The sequence below is a fragment of the Dipodomys ordii genome, unplaced genomic scaffold (genome assembly GCF_000151885.1).
Source record: "Dipodomys ordii isolate 6190 unplaced genomic scaffold, Dord_2.0 Scaffold8, whole genome shotgun sequence".
Taxonomy (NCBI): Eukaryota; Metazoa; Chordata; class Mammalia; order Rodentia; family Heteromyidae; genus Dipodomys; species Dipodomys ordii.
In genome coordinates, this window is record NW_012267224.1 from 8827875 (window position 1) to 8849887 (window position 22013).

Below are 22013 nucleotides of genomic sequence, written 5' to 3' on the forward strand. Positions count from 1 at the left end.
CTGCAATGCTTTGTAAGAAATGTACGCATTATCCTGCCCATGTAATTGTAACCCCTCTGTACAGTATGTTCACAAATAAAATAAAATTAAATTAAAAAAGATAAATAAAAAATAAAAACATGTTGAACTCCACGCCATTGTCATGTATGTAAGTTGAGAATGGTTGAATATTGGTAATAGAGCTCAAGCTATATTTTTGTTATTTTGAAGCTAATAGTATTTGAATTTAGTAGTTATGAATATGACTTTAAAATTGAAGGAACTGAGGCCAAGAAAATATCAAGGAGAGAGAAAAGGAGTCTTAGCAACCGGATGTGATGGAGAGAAGTGAGCGCTCTAACTAATCTTCCCTATTTTCAATTCCACATCAAGCTCATGTCATCTGAGCATCTGCCTCTTTTTCCATCCTTATGTCAATATCTCCTCTCCACTTCACGCAGTACTTTAAGCTCAGATGCAAATACGTTCCTTCCTTAAGACTTCCCAAGTCAGTTTCACCTGTTGAGAGTTCAATTTCCATCACGCATCACTACATCATTCACTGAGATAATGGGCCTTAACATTACTTTCTGTTCCTTCAACTGTCCTCAAGGTTCTTGTAAATCTTTCCCATAATCATGGTCTTTAACTTTGAAGCTATGTTATTATATTATTCCCCTTGGACAGTCCCTTTTTTATCCCTTCCTGATTCTCTTGAGATGTAGTCAATGTTTGTCTCCTCCAAACACAAGTAATACATTTTCCTGATGAGCTTTAAAGGAGATAGTGACCCAAAGACATCATATGCTCCGTCTCTTCCTTCTACCACCAGACTTCACCTTTCAGACCCCTACTACATCCTTTGCATCCTTCCTCATGTCTGTTTTCCCATAGCTCTAAATTCCTTCTCTGCCATCACCACAAACGGGCTCTACCTCAGCTTTCCAGCCTTCTATCTTCCTATTATTGCCATCATGCTCAACAAACTAAAAGTCATTATCTGGTCCCACCTTTTTCTAGAAAGTAGCAAAACGTTATATATCACAAATATTCTTCCTTTCCTGCTGCTTATCTGTAGGTAGTGTATTCTGGAGATTAACCCCATGGGTGAAGCCTGAGAATATTTATTTAATGTACATTATGGACAAGCATTATGTTTCATGCTTCTCATACATGTGTCTCCAAGTCTTACATTTGCTACATACCAACCAGGACCTGAAATATATAGAGCAAGTATTAAAAATATGTAGATAAACCAGACTCATGCCTGTAAATTTAGCCACTCAGGAGACTGAAGTCTGAGGATTGTGATTCAAACTACCCAGGGAAAACAAGTCTGTGATAAGGTGAAAAGTCTGATCTCTAATCAACCACCACAAAGGCAGAAATGTGGCACAAGTGGTAGAATGCCAGACTTGAGCAAAAAAGTTAAGGGATAGTACTTAGGCCCTGAGTTCAAGCATCAGTATTAACACACACACATACACACACACACACACACACACACACACAGAGTCAGAAAATTAGTTTGCATTGCTCCCAATAACTTTTCAACAGTGCCAGAATAAAGTATTAAAATGACATGATAGTGAATCATTAAGTAGACTATATAAAAATTTTTATGGATTTCTAGTATTAAAAAACTTTTTTTAATATAAATCTCTACCTGAAGCCGGGCACCGGTGGCTCACGCCTGTAATCCTAGCAGCTCAGGAGGCTAAGATCTGAGGATCATGGTTCCAAGCCAGCCTGGGCAGGAAAGTCCTTGAAACTCTTATCTCCAATAAACCACACAGAAAACTGGAAGTGGCAGAGTGGCTCAAGTGGTACAGCGCTAGCCTTGGGCTGAAGAGCTGAGGGACAGCGTTCAGGCCCAGAGTTCAAGCCCCATGTGTAACAACAAAAAAAATCTCTACCTGTAATTCAATTGAGTGGGTTATAGAGTTCTCAAAGGATAAATAAACTGCTTAAAATTGCATTCCTGGGCTACTCATGTAGCCCAGTGGTAGAGTGAACATCAAACATATGTAAGACACTGAGCTTCATTCTTAGCACCACAAACATAAAGAAATCTGTCAATAAGAATAAATATTCAAATTTCTTTGTAAATACTACTGTCTTACAGTTGAGATGTAAGTAAATAATACATTTACAAATTAGAAAAATACTTTAACAATGAGGATGCCCAATGTCAGTAAAGTTACAGTACAGCAAGGATGTGTATTCAATACGAATAGGGCTACATGTAGAAACATCCTTTTGAAAAACAGGTGACAGTATATACATCAGATTTTTTCAGATATTTATGAGCTTATTTTTGGCATTAATAACTGTTAGAAACCTATTTAAGAAAAATAAGATTAAAAAAATTTATGGACAAGTTGGGTGCCTGTATTTTATGCCTGTATTCCTAGCTACTCAAGAAGGCTGAGATCTGAGGATTGCAGTTTGAAGCCAGCCCAGGCAGGAAAGCCTGGGAGACTCTCATCTCAAATTACCTGCACGAGTAGTTAGACACACAGCTGTAGCTCAAGTGGTAGAGCATTAGCCTAGAGCAAAAAGCTCAGGGACAGCACGTGGGCCTCAGGGCCCCAGACCTGGTATGCATACACTATACTACACACACACACACACACACACACACACACACACTCACACACTCACACACACACACACACGCAATATATATATATATATATATATACATGTATATACACTTTTTCTCTGTCATTCCCTCTCTCTCTATATAATATTCCACTGTAGTGCTAGTTCAAAAAGATACATTATAAAGCAATCTAAATATATGATAATAGAAGTATGCTTAAATAAATCTTGATCGGCCTAATCAAACTAATATAGCCCAACAGTAAAGAGTTTAGGATGATTAAAAAATTATTAAAATGGTCATCGAAAAATCAGTATATGCAAAATTTTATATACATGCTCTTACAGATATACAAAATTATTACAAGCAAATGAGAATAGCCATAAAAAACATTGCTATGGATGTTTCTATGTTTTAAGACTGTAAAGAATTTTTCAACGTTTATTTTTTTACATTTTTTACAGTAAGCTTACATTTGTAATCATAGAATTAACAAAAGTGTTTCTTTAATGAAAAGCTTGGAATTAGTACACATACGGAAGCGCTTTTACCCTTCTCTAAAAGCGAGTCACTGACTAACTCCAGGAATAACGATGAAAAGATTCTTCTGAGCTGAATTATCACTCAGAGCCAAAGCAGTATATTTTCCCAAATGTGTTCATGTTCATGGTACCAGTGACTGGCGTTACATTAGTTGACAAAAATATTACATAAATGAAATAGGAGTTGACAAATTGTTTCTCTAAGAGGATATAGTAAAGGTAAGTTGCTAAAAGAAAAATACTATTAATTTGTTTGGAGTTGGTGTTATCATGCAACAATGGGGGGAAATCATTTAAAAAATATAGAAAAACTTCACACTCAAATTGCTGTTATAAATGTATTCAATTCTTGCCAAAAACTGGTGGCTCATGGCTGAAATCCTAGCTACTCAGGAGACTGAGATGTGAGGATCGTGGTCTGAAGTCCATGAGACTATTTTCTCTAATAAACTACAAAGAAAACAGCTGGGAATGGTGCTGTGGCCCAAGTGGTACAGCACTAGCCTTAAGCAAAAGAAGCTCAGAGACAGTGCCCAGGTCCTGACTTTAGCCCTAGAACTGGTGTGCACAGGAATGTGCACATGACTTCAGCCCTAGAACTGGTGTGCACAGGAGGGTACAGGTGAGTGCAAGCACACACACACGTGCACCACATGTATTTAATTATTTTCCTTCAAAGAACAGAAAAAATAGGGCATACTATCTAGGACATGGCACATGGTATTCATGTGATTGAAGGCAGAAAGACAAATGGATCCCTAGTTGCCACATTTAAGCCAAAATATCAATTTGATATTTTAATGTGTGTTTAAATGTTTCAAGCAAAAGCACACTGATATGTTAAAAGTTCAGAGTTGCTTGAATCAACTTTATAAAGGAACCTGCCAACTGCTTGTCCTCTCTGGTCACTGTATATAATACATACTAAAAAAAGTTACTTCTAACCATACCTGTGTTATAATTTTTTAAAAAAATAATGTTATGCATATGCTTAAAGAAGTGAATTTATGTGTGCAATATAAAACAGATATAAAACTAATACATATATATATATATACGCCTGTATATACATACTATTCATATACCATGAAATTAACTACTCTACTGCTTGACCAAATCATGCAATCATGCAGTGGACCTTTCATAAGGAGGTAATTTAGCAAATTCAAAGTGTGAAATTAAACTTAGTGACAATGACTGTGGTGCATGTAGGCACCATAGTTCTGGTTGAAAGCATCTTGTTTAACTTACTGTTTCTTTATCCTTATCAGCAATGGCCAGAGCCAAAGAACTTCTTGTTCTGACATCCTAAGATTCACTTTCTGGTAGAATTCAAGTACCTAAACCTAAAGCACTTAGCAAGCAGAGAAGCACCATTGACAACCAACTCAGAAGTTTGCTTAGGAACTCTTCAGCGAGTCCAACGGTTCAAGCTCTTTTCTCTTCACATGAAGCAAAGACTGGCTAAAGAAGTTCAGAGATCCCAAAGGTCCAAGGAAATTACTCTTGTTGGAAAACACATAAGAACATTTTGTTTTGATGAATGGATATATTTTCAGTTTTCTCTTTTGCTGGAAAGATACAAAAATAGTGACATACTTTGGATAGCATTATGCTGCTAAATATAGGAGAGTGTGAAAATATTCCAAGTGAAGTATTGATCTCCGAAAAAGAAAGGGAATTCAAGGATTTGTCCTTTGTTCTTCAGCTCAACAATCCTCTGCAAGTTCCTAAATATCTCTAAATCTCATTTCCTCAAATTAAACCTAAGAAACAACAACAACAAAACCCTACCAATATCCTCCTGAGGTCACTGTGAAATTTAGTAGAACCATTTCTATACCTGATATAGTTATTAGATAGGCAATCCAATATGTTAACTTCTCCTCCTACTCAAGTTTCTACATCTTTATCTGAAATAGGATTCTTCAGAATCCAAAACAAAAATATACAGCAGAAGGTTCTGAATACAATAAATGTCTTCTGTGTAAAACACTTTTTAACTCCACTTGTCAGCATAAGCAACTGAAGGTATTTGTTGATGACTTTGCTAACTTTGTTGGCACTCTTTAATTAATTGCATAGAGAATATACGTTGTAGGAACTAAGAACATCTTTCCCATACACACAACATTTTCAGGTGGAATAGGAGGCTTACCTGCAGTTCCAGAGAGTTCCACACTTAAGGTTCGTTCAATAGTCTTGTTCTCAAATGGGGAACTCTTGGGGTCACTGGAAGATATGGCACATTTATAAAAACAAACTGAAATGGAGTTGCTGTAGCCAAACGTATTAGAATCCCCTTCCCTTTCTGAAAATGGTTGCATTTCTTAATACTTACTTTGGTGACTCTGGGGTCAGAGGAAGAGATAAAGTTGTTGGTTTGGCTAAAGGGAGGGGGAGAGAAAGAAACTAGTTATAAAATATTGAGTGTTCTGCAGATTTATTTTCTGTCTACTGCACTCAAGTTGGAAAGAGAGCCAGGAAACTAAACTAAGGAAATCCTTGGATATTGGATCAAAGTCAGACAACAGTCCGTTATGCTAAAACAAATTCCAAACAACATTTGCATCAGTAAACTACCATTTGAAAACACGTACCCAAACAGAATTTTCCCCCAAAATGTATCATCCTGTTAAGGATACAAAATTTGCAGCATACCATCAGAGAGAAATAATGTTTTCTGTTTTAATTTGGAATATAGTGCACAGTTTGTTCAGACAAGAAAACAGCAGAGTAACTACAAGGCGACAGAACGTTATGAATATTCAGTTGATTTTACTCCTAAAATGTATAATTTTATATCTAGCCTCGAGAATAGGTTATGTCTATGAGGCCAAAGCTCAAGCAATAACCATTCCGTTCACTGGAAATTAATTGAGAGATGACAGCAAATGGTGGACATTGACCCAGATGGCTTGAATGGGGTTCACATTGACAAATCCAACAGACAACTGAAATAAGAGACTATGTCAATCAGTTAAGAGTTCCATAGACATGCAATAAAGAACTTATTACTTCCTTTCAGCCTTTCCTAAATCTAACTTTCTACAGGAAGCAGTTCCTAGTAATAAAGGACAGTGATGATTAAAAAAATCTTTTCACCTATGTTTTAGCTACATCTTCATGTGAGTCTTTCATTCTGAACAGAAAGAAGGGACTAAATGATAAGAAATATACTTAAGGCAGACATCCTTATCATGTGTACATATCCATAAGCATATATGCATGTTTGTGGAGATGTATGTATGTAGGTGTATGTCAAATTTTTCTCATTAAATAACCACTTTTAGAAGGTCAAGATATAGTTATTTATGTAATAAAACTGATGGAGTCGAAATCAAAAGGGTCTTTGGAATAAATTTCTTTATGGATGAAAAGATAGAGACCTAAAGGAGCCAAATGATCTTAGCAGAGCTATAAAACTGGTTATAGGGGGCTGGGAAGGTGGCTCAGTGGTAGAGCGCTTGCCTTGCATGCCTGGGGCCCTGGGTTCGATTCCCCAGCACCACATAAGCAAAAAGAAAAAAAGCCAGGAGTGGCGCTGTGGCTCAAGTGGTAAAGCGCTAACCTTGAGATGAAGAGCTGAGGGACAGCGTCTAGGCTCAGAGTTCAGGCCCCACAAATGGACCCAAAAAACAAAAACAAAATAAAACAAAAAAACTGGTTATTGGCAGAATTGGCCAAAATGGTGTTTTCTTTCTCCCATTATCAAAAGGAATTTTATTCAACAGATTTTAATGTAAATTAATCAATCCCACTAATTAAGGTGTTTTAAAATATGAAAATATTATTTATGTCCAATTAGCCTGAGATTAGGTACTTTACTTGGATATATAGTATTTTATATTTAATTTGTAGGTTTAGATTTGGTTTTTAAACAGTTGAGTGCTATATGATCTATCTAATGTACAACCAGAAATACGAAAACCATGCTAGCTTCTGCATATTAGGCACATCAATTAATTGTTTTTCATATATATACAGATAAATTAGCTGGCTGTACATTAATTTTTGAGTTTGTCTAATTTAATGAGCCTTCCAAAAGAATGAGTTTCTCCTCAGAAACTTTAGTCACTTTTATGTTCAGTGCATAATTAGGATAATATGTACAAGTTCTATAGAAAATACCTGAGATGTAATTATGTTCTATATCATACAATAAATGTACATTAAAAAGCAGAATCTGAAAATCCAGGTTTTGAGATGTAGAGAAGGCATTTGAAATGGTCAAAGGAAGGCTCTTAAAATTTTGGTGTCTGGATGCAAGTAAAGACAAAGCCAATGGAGGAAGAAGAATTGGCAGCTGCCATATTTAAATGGTACCAAAGGCAAACAGAAAGTGTAACCACAGGGAGAATGCAGTACCCAAAGTAGAAAGTCACTAGAGGATGCTGACTTGGTTTAGGGAAAGGTGCATCCACCTTGTTCCGAGGACCAGCAGACCAGAGAGTATGAAGGTGGTCTCTGTGGGGCTGAAATTTCTTTGTCATGCAGACTATATTGATTTTAGTTAAATGCACTTGTGAATGAATGAATGAGTAGATGAATAAATGTGCTACCCATATACAACAAGTCTAGACCATCATCCTAAGGAAACAAAATGAGCACAAAAGAACGATACTACAGAGGACTCAGGCAAAGTTTGTTGAGAACAAAATTCCAATGCATGAAGAAAGGTGACATCACAGCATCTGCTGTCATTGCCTCTAACTGTTCATGTACTTCCTCCTTTCTCATTCTGAATACGAATGTCAGTAATCTCTGAGACAGCTTTGATTATTAATAGCCAGCCATGTTTCATTTCTTTTAGGCCTTTAATAGTGACAGGATTTATTTATTTATTTTTTATTTTTCCTTAATCAGCAAGCTTTGTTCTGGGATAAGCCTTTCATGCTTTACCAGAGATATATACCTTAAAATAATGCACGTGTAGCTGGTCTCATCTAGAAAATGTATCCCCCAGAGGGCTCTTTAATTTTTCACTACCAGGATTTGTAAAAGTTTACAGCAAAAATGAAAGATAAGTGAACTTAAAAACACACTCAAATTCAAAAGGGGTGAGAGACAGAGAGAGAGAGACAGAGAGACAGAAAGAGAGGCGGGGGAAGGAGGGAGTGTGTTGCCATGTGTACCTGGTCTGGGTTTCTGTTCAGAGTTTCACCAAGCTCAAAACAAAACGTCAGCTCCAGGATAAGTATCTATGAGCACAGTAAGGCTGAGAGGAACACAGCGAATGTTCTCTTCCCTCACATGAGCCAGCCCAACCAGCTTCCTTGTACCAGGCCTCAGCCCAGGCACCCCCTCAGAATGGAGGTCCTCGGTTTCTTAAAATACTATGACACATGGGGCTGGGAAGGTGGCTCCTTGGTAGAGTGCTTGCCATGCATACATGGGGCCCTGGGTTTTATTCCTCAGTACCACATAAGCAGAAAAAGCCAGAAGTGGCGTTGTGGCTTAAGTGACAGAGAGCTCACCTTGAGCTGAAGAGCTGAGGGACAATGCCCAACCCAAAGTTCAAGCCCCATGACTGACCCTCCCCCCCCAAAAAAAACATACTATGACACATTTGGCAATAGGTAGTCAACAGGGACAAAGGGAGCTATTGAAAGGAATTTGGGCCCATTAAATACAATTTCCCAAACTGACACAGAGAGGTAGGCAGTAAATTTGCCTCTCTAACAGGGAAACCAATTGAGAGCAGGAAGCCAGGCACCAGTGACTGATGCCTGTAATCCTAGCTGGTCAGGAGGCTGAGATTTGCAGATCAAGGATCAAGGTTCAGTCAGCTCAGGCAAGAAAGACTATGAGCCTCTTGTCTCCAATTAACCAGCAGAAAGCTGGACACTCTGGAGGGCATATCCTGATTTGTCTCAGAAACATCAGCCTCCTCATGATACATAACCCTAGATGTTGTAATATAGGCAATAATTTTTGAAAAAAATTTTTTGAAAAATGTCTGAATCCTTACCTACAAAATAAAATCTGTGGCTGGGCACTTGAAGCTCATAGTTGTAATTCTAACTATTCAACAGTTTGACATCTAAGGATCCTGGTTCAAAACCAGCCAGAGCAGTGGAGTCCATATCACTCTTATCTCCAAGTAACTACCAAAAGGCTAGAAATAGAGGTGTGGCTCAAGTGATGGGGCAACCAGCTTTGAGCAAAAAAAAAAAAAAAAGTAAGAGCACAAGGCTCTGAGTTCAAGCCCTAGTCCCAGAACAGAAAATAAATTAATTAATCTGTGAGCATATCAGGTGTCCAAGAGAAGGAGGAGGAGGAAGGGGAGGAGGGAAAAGGGGGGAAGAGGAGGAGACAGAGGGGGCATGGGGAGGAGGAGAAGAAAGAGGAAAAACAGAAAGAAAGGAAGGAAGGGAAGAAGGAAGGAAGGAAGGAAGGAAGGAAGGAAGGAAGGAAGGAAGGAAGGAAGGAAGGAGGGAAGGAAGGAGGGAAGGAGGGAGGGAAGGAGGGAGGAAGAGGGAAAGGATGGAAGGAAGCAAGCAAGCAAGGAAAAGAAGGAAGCAAAAGAAGGAGGAGGAAGAGGAGGAGGAGGAAGAGAATGCACCCTATAATCAGAGTGTACATAAATATTTACTACTTCTAAAGGTAAAGAGAGCAAATACACAGTGTCTCATTTTCTCCATTAGTTAGAAGGCCGGAGGGGTGGGAATAATGCTATGTAATAATGGCTTGACTAGTGAAGCTTGCACCTAACTCCAGTGATCTCAGCCACCCAAAATTGTATTCTAACCTCACAGCTGTGTGGTGTAATCTCCTCTCCTTCTAAGCTAACATTTCAGGTGTCCTTTGGCGGTTGTGACTTATGCTGCCTCCCAGCTGTCCAACACCCATTCAGTCTGTCTTCACTGTGATAAAGTACTAGATTCTTTTTCCACAGAGACTTGCCATTGGAATTTAGAACAAGGTTCCTGCACTGGGACCTACACATGCCCTGCCTTCCCCCGGAGGCCTCCTCCTACCTTGTACATGTTGCGACTGTGTCTGTGTGTGAGACTTCTTTTTGGAGGTGCATTTGTCTCTGCTGCTGTTCCTGTTTTCTGTGGGTTTGGTGTGCGGAGGGTCATCATTTGTGGTCAGATACTTGAGAAGTTCTGAGCAGGGACGTCTCTGTGGCTTTTGCTGTTGACAAATGCTCTTCGCTTTATTGCTCCATGAATTCTCGGTCTTAAACACAAGGCATAAAAAAAGCTAAAATTAGTCAACTGAACCTTATGTGAATGGATATAGGTTTTCTGAAGAGATGAGATTTGCAGTGAAGTGTTCGGTCTAAGTATACTAGATCTATGAGCTGTGAATAATTGTTTGCAGAACAAGGAAAGAAAATTGCATTGAAAATTCCTAAATGACATTTATGCAGCTTTTTTTATTTCATTTCTTCACCATCTCAATGTTTCTACTCAGCAACATGTAACTAACAAGACCCTACAGCTTTTACTGTGAATCAAAAAAAAAAAAAGAAGAAGAAAGAAAGAAAGCTGGTTTAAACCTTAATTTGCCGCTGATTGTTGAAGCCCAGTATTCACAACTCTCTTAAGTACCCCTTAATGCTCCGTTTTTCCTCACAGTGAACGGCAAGACAAACATTGTTTAATACAGACCACTAACCGGATTATGCCATTGCCAGCATTCTTCCCAATTAATGGCAGAGACAGATCTTTTGCAGTGATTCTAGAACCATCTTTCTCAGGCTAGGCAGCTGGCAAAAAACCCATCCTGTATCTTAAAGTCCCTGGTAGCTAACATGAGCCCATCGGTACGTGTTGTTACAGCTCAACCTGCGGCATATATTACTAAAGGAGGCAATGGGTTGCATACGTTTGTACTTTTTTTTTCCTCAATGACCCAAGCACAAAACACAAATTCTTTCTGGTTCCAATAGCTCAAGTGCTTCCTTGCCATGCTGAGCTAACTGCTGGACCCTGAGTTGAATCCATACAAAGTTAACAGTCCGTTTTATGAATCCATGCAGAAACCCCTTTGTTACCTTCCCTCTTGTATTAAGACATTTACATGTGTACCTTAACAACAGCAGGGTTTGTCCTGATCCTGGGATTGTGATTTGCATGGTTCTGGGTGCTGAGACCACTGCATTCATTATAACTCAGCTGAGTATTGGCAGGTGCCAGTAAGAGCTTCTTAAGCTAGAAATGTATCAGAGAAGGGAAAGCAAGAAAAGTTATGCATTGTTTCAGCTTTAAGTTAACTAGAATTATTAACTTAAAATCAACTAACTAGAAATACAAATAAAAGTCTATCATCCTCTAATTATTATATCATGTCTTAGCACAATAGTGCTAAGTGAAATATTTTATGATAAGAAAGAAATGATAAAAGTATATCCTTTTCCTGTATTTGAGACCTAACATTGATAACCTTCTTTTAAATTTAAAAATTATGTTTATATATAATAAAGTATTTTTTCCTAAACCAATTTTCATATCATTACTCCATGAGGGGAAATACATTATCTTGCTTATTTAGACCTTGGTAGCAAAGAAGAGTGGATATACATTTTCTTCTTCTAAGACCCCAATACAAATAACGAGGCACTGAAAGATCGTGCCTGTAATCCCAGCTACTCAGAAGGCTGAGATCTGAGGGTTGTAGCTCAAAGCCAACCTGGGCAGGAAAGTCCATGAGACTCTTATCTGCAATTGACCAACAAAAAGCCGGAAGTAGAGCTATGGCTCAAATAGTAGACTGTTAGACTTGAGCTTTTCGAAAAAGCCAAAGGACAATGTCCCAGCCTTGATTTCATGTCCCAGTACCAGGGAAAAAAAGTGACAATAAATGAAAGATTCTTTGATGCCTTGAACTACATTCTACAACCAAGCCTACAAATTGACTGACTGAGAGAATACGTGTGGGATAAAAGAGGGTTTCAGAATGGTAAGAAAGGATCTGTAAGCTGAATTTTGGTCAGTAGACTAGGCAAGGTGGATTCTGATACAGGCCAGACATTTATTGTTCCTTGACCTCTGTTTCTTCACTCAACTAGATAACGCTCAAGGACCTCCCTGCCCTGATGTACAGATGATTTTGTTTTGCAACCCCTCCTGGCTGAATAAACTGTGTACATGAATATCATCTAGCATGAATATCATCTAGAATATCATCTAGTATCACATGCTAGATCCTAAAGCTAATAACAGATGAAAAATAAATAAGAAACACAGGTATATCACACAGGGGATATTCTCCCCAAGAGTAGAAATCACTAAACACAAAGAAATATAAGCAAGTTCTCCATCTCTTATAGGGTGTTTTTTAACACTAAAAAATTAAGAAATGCTTTTAGAGACATAAGAAAAACAACCTCCAAACAGCACACAGGAGCACATTATTAGAGTTTGGTCGAAGGCATTCCATAATTTATACAGCATATTATACTTCAGATTTATGGTAAATGACAAATGGCTACCGTACATGGTAAGGTAAACTGTCTCAGAACTAATAAAATTCTGGTGAAGCAATGCATGGAGAAGAAAAATCCACTCTTCATTGCCATCAAATTTGCTCTTCATTGCCTAACATAAATTTCGGTAAGTTAAGTTGCAAATGTACCATTGTTTTTCAACCTTCATAAGAAATATGGATCCAAACTTTGAAAATATTACATATTCATATCTACCAATTCTCTTTCTAGATTTGAATGCATGCAATAAAAATGAGAGCATGTCCATTATTCTAACATTCATAATCATGACAAATGGGAGCAAACTCACCCCAACCATCTAACCAGAAGGTAATACTTAATTAATCACAATAAAGTATTATGCAATAGCTAAAAATTATGATGAATACAGTTGATATTTACTGCCATGTTCAACATGTTCAAGATATATTTAAAATCAGAAGGCTATTTTCATCCTTTTTTAATATTAGAAGGCTTTTTTTTAAATCACAGACAAGTTGTCTCTTCTTCCTAGGTGTCTACTTTTCTGATGGTTTTCCTTTGAATATAAATAATGCTAAGAAATAAAAATATATTCACATACAACCAAGAAAGAGTTAAAAAAAAACCCAGAAGAACTGTGTATCCTTAACACTTTTAACAGAGAATCACAGGAATTGCAACTATGAGCTCATTTGGGAATTGTTTTGGTATTAGACTAAATTAAAAAGCCCGACCTTATTGTTACTACATCATACCCATGGAGCGGGTAGCCACGGGCAACTCTGATTGCTGTTAAACAGTAGGAAGGGTTCTTACTAGAGACGGCTCTTCTGCCTCCTGAGGCGGAGGGGTGCCGTCAGGCATGGAGGAAGGACTGGCTTCGTGGTCAGTGGTCACATCTCCATCTGTCAGTGCATCAAATGAAGGCAATCCGTCTTCATCCACAGGGAGACTGTCCAGTGTCTCTGTGAGGACTGCAAGCAAGTTCGCCTCATTCTCTTCATCTATCTTCTGCACAAACAGAAAAAAAAAGAAGAACCCAGAAGACACCAGTGAGTTGACACTGACAAGTGGATCACTCTGTTAATCTGTTAATCAGCATAGTCTGAAACTTGTTGAGCTGAATGAATGAACTCTTATGTGAAATCTTCCATGTTCACACCAGAATAAGATGCTCATTTCTTCCACAACCTCTTAACTTTGTATGGATGGATGGTATGTAATTGTGTTGTGGACGGTTATTTTCTTGTGTCTTCTTAACTAAAAGAGAAGACTCAGGGAAAGTCTCAGAACTTGAGAAAACTGTAGCCATTATCTATTTGATCTTCCAACATACTGCTTCGTTTCCTCTACAGCATAACTTCTGCCCCTCCCCCTGAAAAAAAATTAGAAAACTTTCCATTTGAATGGTACCCAAAGAATCTATACACTTTCATGGTTTCAATTATAATCTCATCACTGAACACTAGAAAATCATTTATTTTTTTCTCTCTCTCTGACATCTCTCCCAACTTGAGTCATAAATCTCTCACTGGGTATTTCTTCCTTCTAACAAACAGCTCCCTCATCTCTAAAGCCCCGACTTTGAACTTGTCGCAGCAAAACTGCTTTTTTCCTTGACTTCTTCAGTTTGGAAAACAATTCTTCAGAACTTAGTCTCTGGAACTACTTGAACTCCTCTTTATCTGACCCTTAACTGTGTAATGCCTTTTAAGAGCATTCATTCCTTGTGGCCAGGAGTAGCATTCTAGCACTTGTATCATGATGGTTTCTACAAATACATCCTAACTTGTCTTACCACCTTTTAGATTCATTCTCATCAGCACATCCTTGAAAAGCTAACTTTTCCACCATTCATTCCACAAGCAGGTTTGAACCCTTAGACAATTCCAATAGCATGCTATGAATTGGAGATGCAGAGAGAAAGAAAACAAAATGCCATCTCTTCAAGAATCCCTGCTAGCAGAAAGCAAGAGTCCATTTACAATTTTTGAAAGAGATAGTATCAGTGTTAAGCCTCTGTACAAGAACACCGAAGGGCTACCATACTAGAGCTTACAGGCTTGCTAACAAGACAACGTGTTGTAGTCTGTATACCTGGACAGTAAGTCTTAGATCTGGGCCTTCAATAGAGATGGATTGTTAATGATCACTTGCTGAATAATTCATTGATATGAATTTATTTCTGACAATATATATTGCGGAGATAACTTTCTTCTCCTTCTCGTGACACTTCATATTGTTTGTACAATTTGACCTGCTTTCAATGTCTTTTTTTTGTCAAGTTCTCTATTCTATGACATTAACAATATGGGCTAAATTATCCCACACAGATTCTATTACAAAATGCACCTAAGCTACTGACACCTAATGAAGCCGGCAGAGCCCACACTTCCTCTCTCTCTCTAGCACTGAACTCCAGTTAATTGACCTGACAAAATTACAAGAATCACAGAATAAGACAGCTAATCAGAAAATCAAATTGTATTACTAGAGAAATTAGGCAGAGCTTTATCACGTATACATTCTATTTTCACATAAAAATTGTTTTCCCTCATTACTGACCACTCCATCCAGGAGTAAAACTAGACATTTTTTTTGCATTCAAGAGGCCAAGAAGAGCCTTTCTTCTCATAGTGGGCTTTAATTGGCTTGATTTTATATTATATTCATGTGGCATCTTTCATTCACTGTTCTGTGTTGGAGATTGTAAGTAAAGTAACTTGGACATAAGTGATAGATGGATAGAGTTCTAGACCCTCACAAAGAAGCTAAAACCTAACTAAAAGTGGTAATTTTTAACTTCAAAATGGCATACTCAACTTCTACAAAGTGACCAATTGATTAAAATCTGAAGTATACAATTCAATAACAAAACCTTATCGACCCCTCCCCCATCCCAGCTCTACTTCTCTTGGGCCATGTAGATACAAATGATCTAAATAAGAAAGTAAGAATATTTCCCTTAATTTCTGCCTACGATCATAATCTGGTAGGCACTACTTCTAATTACATCCTTTTATGTTCCCCAAGAAAGCAAATTCTCAACAAATTATGTCTAAATAAAATACACAGCATATGAAATCATCTCAGAATGAGATTTTCATGATTGTATATCTATATTATCTAACAAGATAGCCTTTGCGTGTGCAGACATATACACAGACCTTTAAGAAACTGGATATTTTTCACAAGTAACCCATTCTTAAAAGTTAAAAGCTTATTTCACGGAAGTCAAAGAACAACTCAGGAAAAATAGTTAAGAATGTTTACCAATAAATGAGTAATTTTGTTTACCTTGATTTAAATTTTGTGTTTGGCTTTCCAGCTCTAAGACAAGCTGCTATTTGCTTTCAATTATATAATACAATAGCGCCTTAGCTCTATCCCTTGTGTACACAAACTTCTATAATTCCAATCAAGTCAAAATGACAAAGACACTTAAATTAACTAGGTTTTTCCAATTTCTTTAATAAGACTGAGTTGAATGTATATCAAATACAATGGCAGAAATATGGGCCCTTGATAATGTCATAATTAATTTACATGATTTGACTAAACCACCGACTATTTTAATTCTCTAGTCTCCTGGAACCACATGGTGTGTGTGTGTGTGTGTGTGTGTGTGTGTGCGTGCATGTGCGTGCATGTGTGTATGTGTGGTGTGTGTGTGTGTGTGTGTTCATGTTGGAAATTTACTTAGGGGGCTTATATTCAACTAGACTGAACCACTAGAGTTATTGTATTCATGATATGTTCTCCACCTTCATTCAGAATGACCATTAATTATTGTTATGATATTTTTATTATCCTCCCTCTATGTGGGTAGCTCAAAAAGGTACTCCAAGACCATTTATTTTCGTAAATTTCTGCTTTAATTACAGAAGAATAAAATAAATGCTAGGATCTCAACTTTTCTGTGTTTTCTTTAATTACAGAAGGCTGTGGAGAAAGCTTGATATTTATTGATGATACTTTCGTGTAGAAGCTCATCGAATATTCCTCCTCCACATAACACTGAGTGGACACAGCCGGCCCCTCACTGTGGCAATTTCAATTAGTTCTGTATAAGTTTTAACAATCATATGTCCCGGAGAAGGGAACGAATGTGACAAAGAGGACTCCGTTAAACAATTAATGTCACTCTCCATTATTGCTGCGGTCCCAATTTACAGAGCAAATAAATCAACGTCATTGCAGATGAAGCACAATGGCCTACGAACACGTCTGTTCACAAGTGACAAGGTGTGGAAACACATTAGTCAGTAAAATGACATTGCAAGATAACCTTTCAAAGACGTGGCCCTGATACTACTCTCCAATTGTTTGAAATTGCTTTTTTACAAAAATATACGTCTCAGCTCCTTCTGAGTTAAAAAATAAATAGTGACGCGGAGGGAAAACACAAAAAAAGACAAAAACCAGATCTCCAATTGGGCAGGCATCTACAGCTCGTTCATGGCTCTGTCAGTTGAGATAGAAGGTAAAAGACAAAACCAGGCTAACAGGCATTTCCACAGCTGAGCTCTGTAACTATTAAGAATTATTTCCTATGGGGGGTTTCAACCTTGGCTTCTCCTTATACAATGTGATTCTCTTGCTCTTCTTCTGACCTAAATAAAGGTCTGTGTGCCTGTAAAACTCCTCTCTCCAAGGAATCGCCAGGAAGTAAGAAGGCATGGCAACAAAACCTCACTCTAGGTGTAAAGAATTTCCAATGACAGATGATATAGGAAGTCACTTACTCTAACCAATCACAACTTAGAATCAAATTTTAAAGGCTCTTCTCTGCTTTCTGGGACTACTGTCATGTCCCTAGATGACCTGTCCTAATTCTGACATAATCCAAAAGGCACAGTTGAAGAGCATGCCTGTTCAAGTGTTTGTGGTCACATCAAGAATGAAAGTTTGGAGTTGGTGTGTGTTCTTGGCTTTCTTTCTTTGTGATCAGAGGCAAAGGATCCTTCAGCAGGTGTTATATAGTGGGGCAAATGGTCCACTTAGTTCAGCCAACTGTATATACTACAGAATCCTACCTCCTCACAATGTAGGAAGAGATGTGGGGCTCTGGGATGCTAACGGACACCTGAAGGAAGAAAGGCAGAGGGAAAACTGCATGTGGTATCCCAAAGATTCTAAATGGAGGCTATTATGGAAGGACCATGTCCTGCTTATGATAGTAATTTTTTCTGCATCTTGTAGAATTGCAATTACACTCTGCATCCCCAGATTCTCACACTCACTTGATCTCTGTTTGATAAAAATAGTTTAATAGCCATTTAATCACAGCTTCATTATCTTAGCTCTCTTAATGTGAATTAGGGCCACAAGAATTCTTGCTTCCTCATTATTCAAATCATCAATAAGAAGGAAACAGGGGGGTTGTCTTATCACTCATTAATCAGTTTCTGCTTCACAGGTACTGTTTATCCAGAGATCAATCTGTGTGAGATGTCACTTAACCTCTCTGAGCCTCTCTGGTTTTCAGTACAAAATTTGAGTTTATTTTTTATAACCTCTTTCTAATTATGGAATTTTTTTGCACTCATGATTAATAGGATAAAAAATAGTTAATAAAGCCCAAGAATTCATCAAGATGGTACTTATGAACATTTACCAGTGTATATGCCCATCATCTTGATTATCCATATTTGAATTTCATTCTTCACTCACAATCTACTGTGACTTTCTGCTCTGGGCCAACTTTCCCCAAATACCCAGCATGCTTTGGGCTTCTTTCTTGCCCCATCCTGCTGATTTGGAAACAGCTAATGAAGACAAAATTAACTTCTACTTTAAGTGAGGCCTAATTAGGAAGGGAAATCTGCTCGAGTAACATCTGGTAGTGTATTCCAAAGCCAAATATAAATGACATTTTTGGATTATCCACTAGTTTGGATTACTTGTTCCACTAGGCCTCACCAGGAGTTCAAATAACTAAATAGAGAAGCAACTTTTGTGATAGATTTAGGAGTTCAAATGATCAGAGGTTCCCCTGGCCTGAATCTCCAGACTTAAAATCCAACACCTTAATTTCAAGTAGAAACTGACAAAAAAAAAAAACCCTGCTTATACACTCAAATTTTGGTTCTGTGGTCCACATGTGATCCAATATTTGGAAGAAACTGAATTCAAAGTAAAGGAAATCTAAGTTTTTTATGAAATAAAATGACTAGAGAACAATGTGAACGAAATCTCTGAAATACGACATGAGCTGTGTTTCCTTGTTAAACCATTAGTCAGGACGAACACTACTTCATGTATAGTTTATTACACCTGCCCATTCTGAATAGTCTGAACCTCTGTAGTAGAAGTTAAGTGTATTGAATAAGTACCTTTACACAACTCTCTTTCTTCTCTTTCTCTCCTCACATTCTCTGCTACCTAGCATGGCTGTTGTTACTTCTCTGAGTGTGGGCACTAACTACAGGCCTGCCTCCTTCTCACACACCCAACAGGATGTAAGGGAAAATCACCTCTTAGCTCTTTTTTATAGGTTCCTCCCTCCCAGCCCAATAGGGGGAGCCTCCAAAAAAAATAATCCACTGGTTCTTTTGTATAGCATTTGGAATCTAGGACTTGGAATAAGGTCTGGGCACTTGAATGCCTAAAAACGTGACTTAAGGAATCTCAAGTCTAAGTATGTAATAGAAAGATATCAAGACAAGAAAGACCTCCTAACCTCATAACACACACGATAAAATACCTCTGTTTTTATTTTGTTCAAATGCCTTGAGGGTTTGCTTATTGCAGTTTCATTCTCAAATCCTGCTAGCCACTAAAAATGCTGGAATTTGAGGGTCAGTTGAAAACATATACATGTTAGTTTGTTCTGGGAATTCTGACTACTTGAAGTATCATGCTTGGGTATATGTTGTTACATAGCCCCGCAGCACCCACAGTCTACAAATTAAGCACACATATCTGGCAGAATATATGCACACGTACACGTCAAACCTCCCATCTACCCTCACGTACTCATTTGTAGGTGACTACATAGAAGGGCCTCATCAGCATGTATATTCTTCCCTCAGCCACTCTGACCTAGACAAGCAATACAAATAACTAAGGGTAGTGCTTGCACAAAGAAATTAGAAATCAAGTGGACATAAGATTTAGCCCAGTGCTGATGACTCATGCTTGTGGTTTGAGCTACTCAGGAGGCTGAGATGTGAGAATCCTGTCTTGAAGCCATCCAGGGCAAGAAAATCCAAGAGATTCTTATCTCCAGTTAACCACCAAAAAGCCAAAAAATGGAGGTGTGGCTCAACTGGTAGAGAACCTTGAATAAAATGTCAAGCAAGAGTATAAGGTCCTGCATTCCAGTACTACCCCCCCAAAAAAATTCAAAAACTTAAATAAAACCAAGCAAATCTAAACAATTCTCTCCACAAATATATTTAGATCTTTGGAAATTCAATTCTCATGAATGTGTGTGTATGTTCCTATTTCACAAGGCATCAACAGATACTTAGTCTCTATTATAACTTGCTAGTTTTTATCACAACATTCATGATTAAGAAGCTTGTACTGGATATGTAGAATTCATTACTCTGGACAAACTGCATGAGCCAAAAGTATAAATACAGAGGTTCAATGGAAAGACCAAAAGTAGTGTAGGCAAAATGAGCCCTTGGAGTGCAAAAACAGAACAAGGAACTGTTTTGTGTCTATTTGTCTATTTCTCACAATGGGAAGAGGAAGGAACTGAGTTGTGCCATTGAACAGGAGGCTTAATAGACCTGAAAACAGCCAGCAAGGCATTCCATTCATCCTCAAGTTTAAACCAAGAGAAACAGGGCACTGCAGAAAGAACGGAAGGCGGCAACTTGGGATATTCAGTCCTAGTTCCATTTCCACTGCTAGCCAGCTGCATGTCCTCAGCCGGAACAACTCAATTCTGACTGAATTACACTACAGTGACAACCCTATATAGGCTCCCAAGCTTCTCTCCTGTTTTCACCCCTGCCCCCTTGCCAGTCTGACTCCATATTTCATTCTCAGCATAGGAGACTAACATGACTTGTCTTAGTTTTCTGTAGCTGCGATCAACCTGACAGATGCAACCTTAGGGAAGCAGGATTCATTTTGGCTCAGAGGCATTGGGAGGACATGGTAAAACAAAGCAGCTCACTGATTGACAGTCAGGGAAGAAGTAATAGGGGAATGCAGGAAGAAAGCAGGGTAAGACAGAGCCATAAGGTTCTGCCTCCAGTGACCCCTCCAAAGACCCCACTGTCTACTTTCTACCCTTTCCAATAATGCTATCATTCTTTGACACCATCAAGGGATTCATCTATCCATTAGGTGGAAGCCCTCAGGATCTCATTGTCTCTGGAAACACTCAGACATCTTCAGGTGTGCTTCAGTAATCCAGACTATTCCTCAATCAACTAGACAAACAAGAATAACCCTCCTAGTGTCCCTGATAACCTCTTTCCTGTTGGTTCCATTCCTGGCCAACTCCAACTGAAGAAAATCCCAAACCCTGAGTGACCTAGTAGCTGAAGATGATGATATAATTTATCATTCAAACCAGGACACTTTGAAGAATGGAACCAACCACTCAGGGGTTAACCCAGAATGATTCAGGCTAGCTGGGGGGCATGTTTGTCTGGCTGAACCTGCCACCAATTCTTTCAGTGACCTCCTGAGTCCTCACCAACTCTGACCTCATACAGCAGGCGTTCCTCTGTCTCAGAGGCTCTTGCATTTGTCTAGCTGTGTTCTCTGTCTAGATGGGCCTCCTGTCAGATGACCACAAAATGGTTCCCCTCCATCCCTTCCTTCGTGCCAAGGTCACCTTCTCAGCAAAACCTTCATAACTTCTCCATACATTCTATCCATCTTCTCTAGTTTATTATTCTCTTTGGAACCTTATCTCCGTAGCTCAATATACACCTTAATCTCAGTCTATATCTCTTGTCCATGTAACAGTCTAAAATAGACATTCTGAGGGCTGGAAAGGATGGTGTGTGTGTGTGTGTGTGTGTGTGTGTGTGTGTGTGTGTGTGTGTGTGTGTGTGTGTGTGTGTGTGGTCCTAGCTGAGCTGGAGGCACAGGTAAGAGAATCCAAGTCTGAAGCCAGTCCTAGACAAACAGCGAGAGACCCATATCTGATAAAAAATAAATAAAAATCAAAATTTTTAAGGAAGTTTGGGGTTGTGCTTCAAGCAGTAGAGCACCTGCCTAACAAGGACAAGTCCCCAACTTCAAACCACCAAAACAAATTTAAAAAATGACAGAAGCTCTCTGAAGCCTATTAGCTTGTGATCGTGATGATGGACATAGGAGGCTAGTGTGTGGCTCAGCGATTGAGACCCTGGGATCAATCTGAAGAAGAAAAACAATACCTGGCATGTAGTAGATAGCTAATTACAATAAATAAGAATATTTTTGAACCTAGCATAGTATAGGACTTTCCATTCATCTTTGGTTGTTATTTGTTCTGTAGTTTTACTCCTCCTAT

General features: G+C 38.4%; 1 protein-coding gene across 1 annotated transcript in view; it reads right to left on the reverse strand.

Annotated features, from left to right (window-relative positions):
* The window catches only part of Ppargc1a (peroxisome proliferator-activated receptor gamma, coactivator 1 alpha), a 118340-nt gene that overhangs the window by 31989 nt on the left and 64338 nt on the right, over positions 1-22013 (reverse strand). The window contains exons 3-7 of the mRNA XM_013008896.1: positions 13361-13555; positions 11166-11288; positions 10107-10311; positions 5468-5513; positions 5285-5358 (exon numbers count right to left, since the gene is read on the reverse strand). Of these exons, the coding sequence (XP_012864350.1) occupies positions 5285-5358; positions 5468-5513; positions 10107-10311; positions 11166-11288; positions 13361-13555 (643 nt within the window). The remainder of the gene's footprint in view (positions 1-5284; positions 5359-5467; positions 5514-10106; positions 10312-11165; positions 11289-13360; positions 13556-22013) is intronic.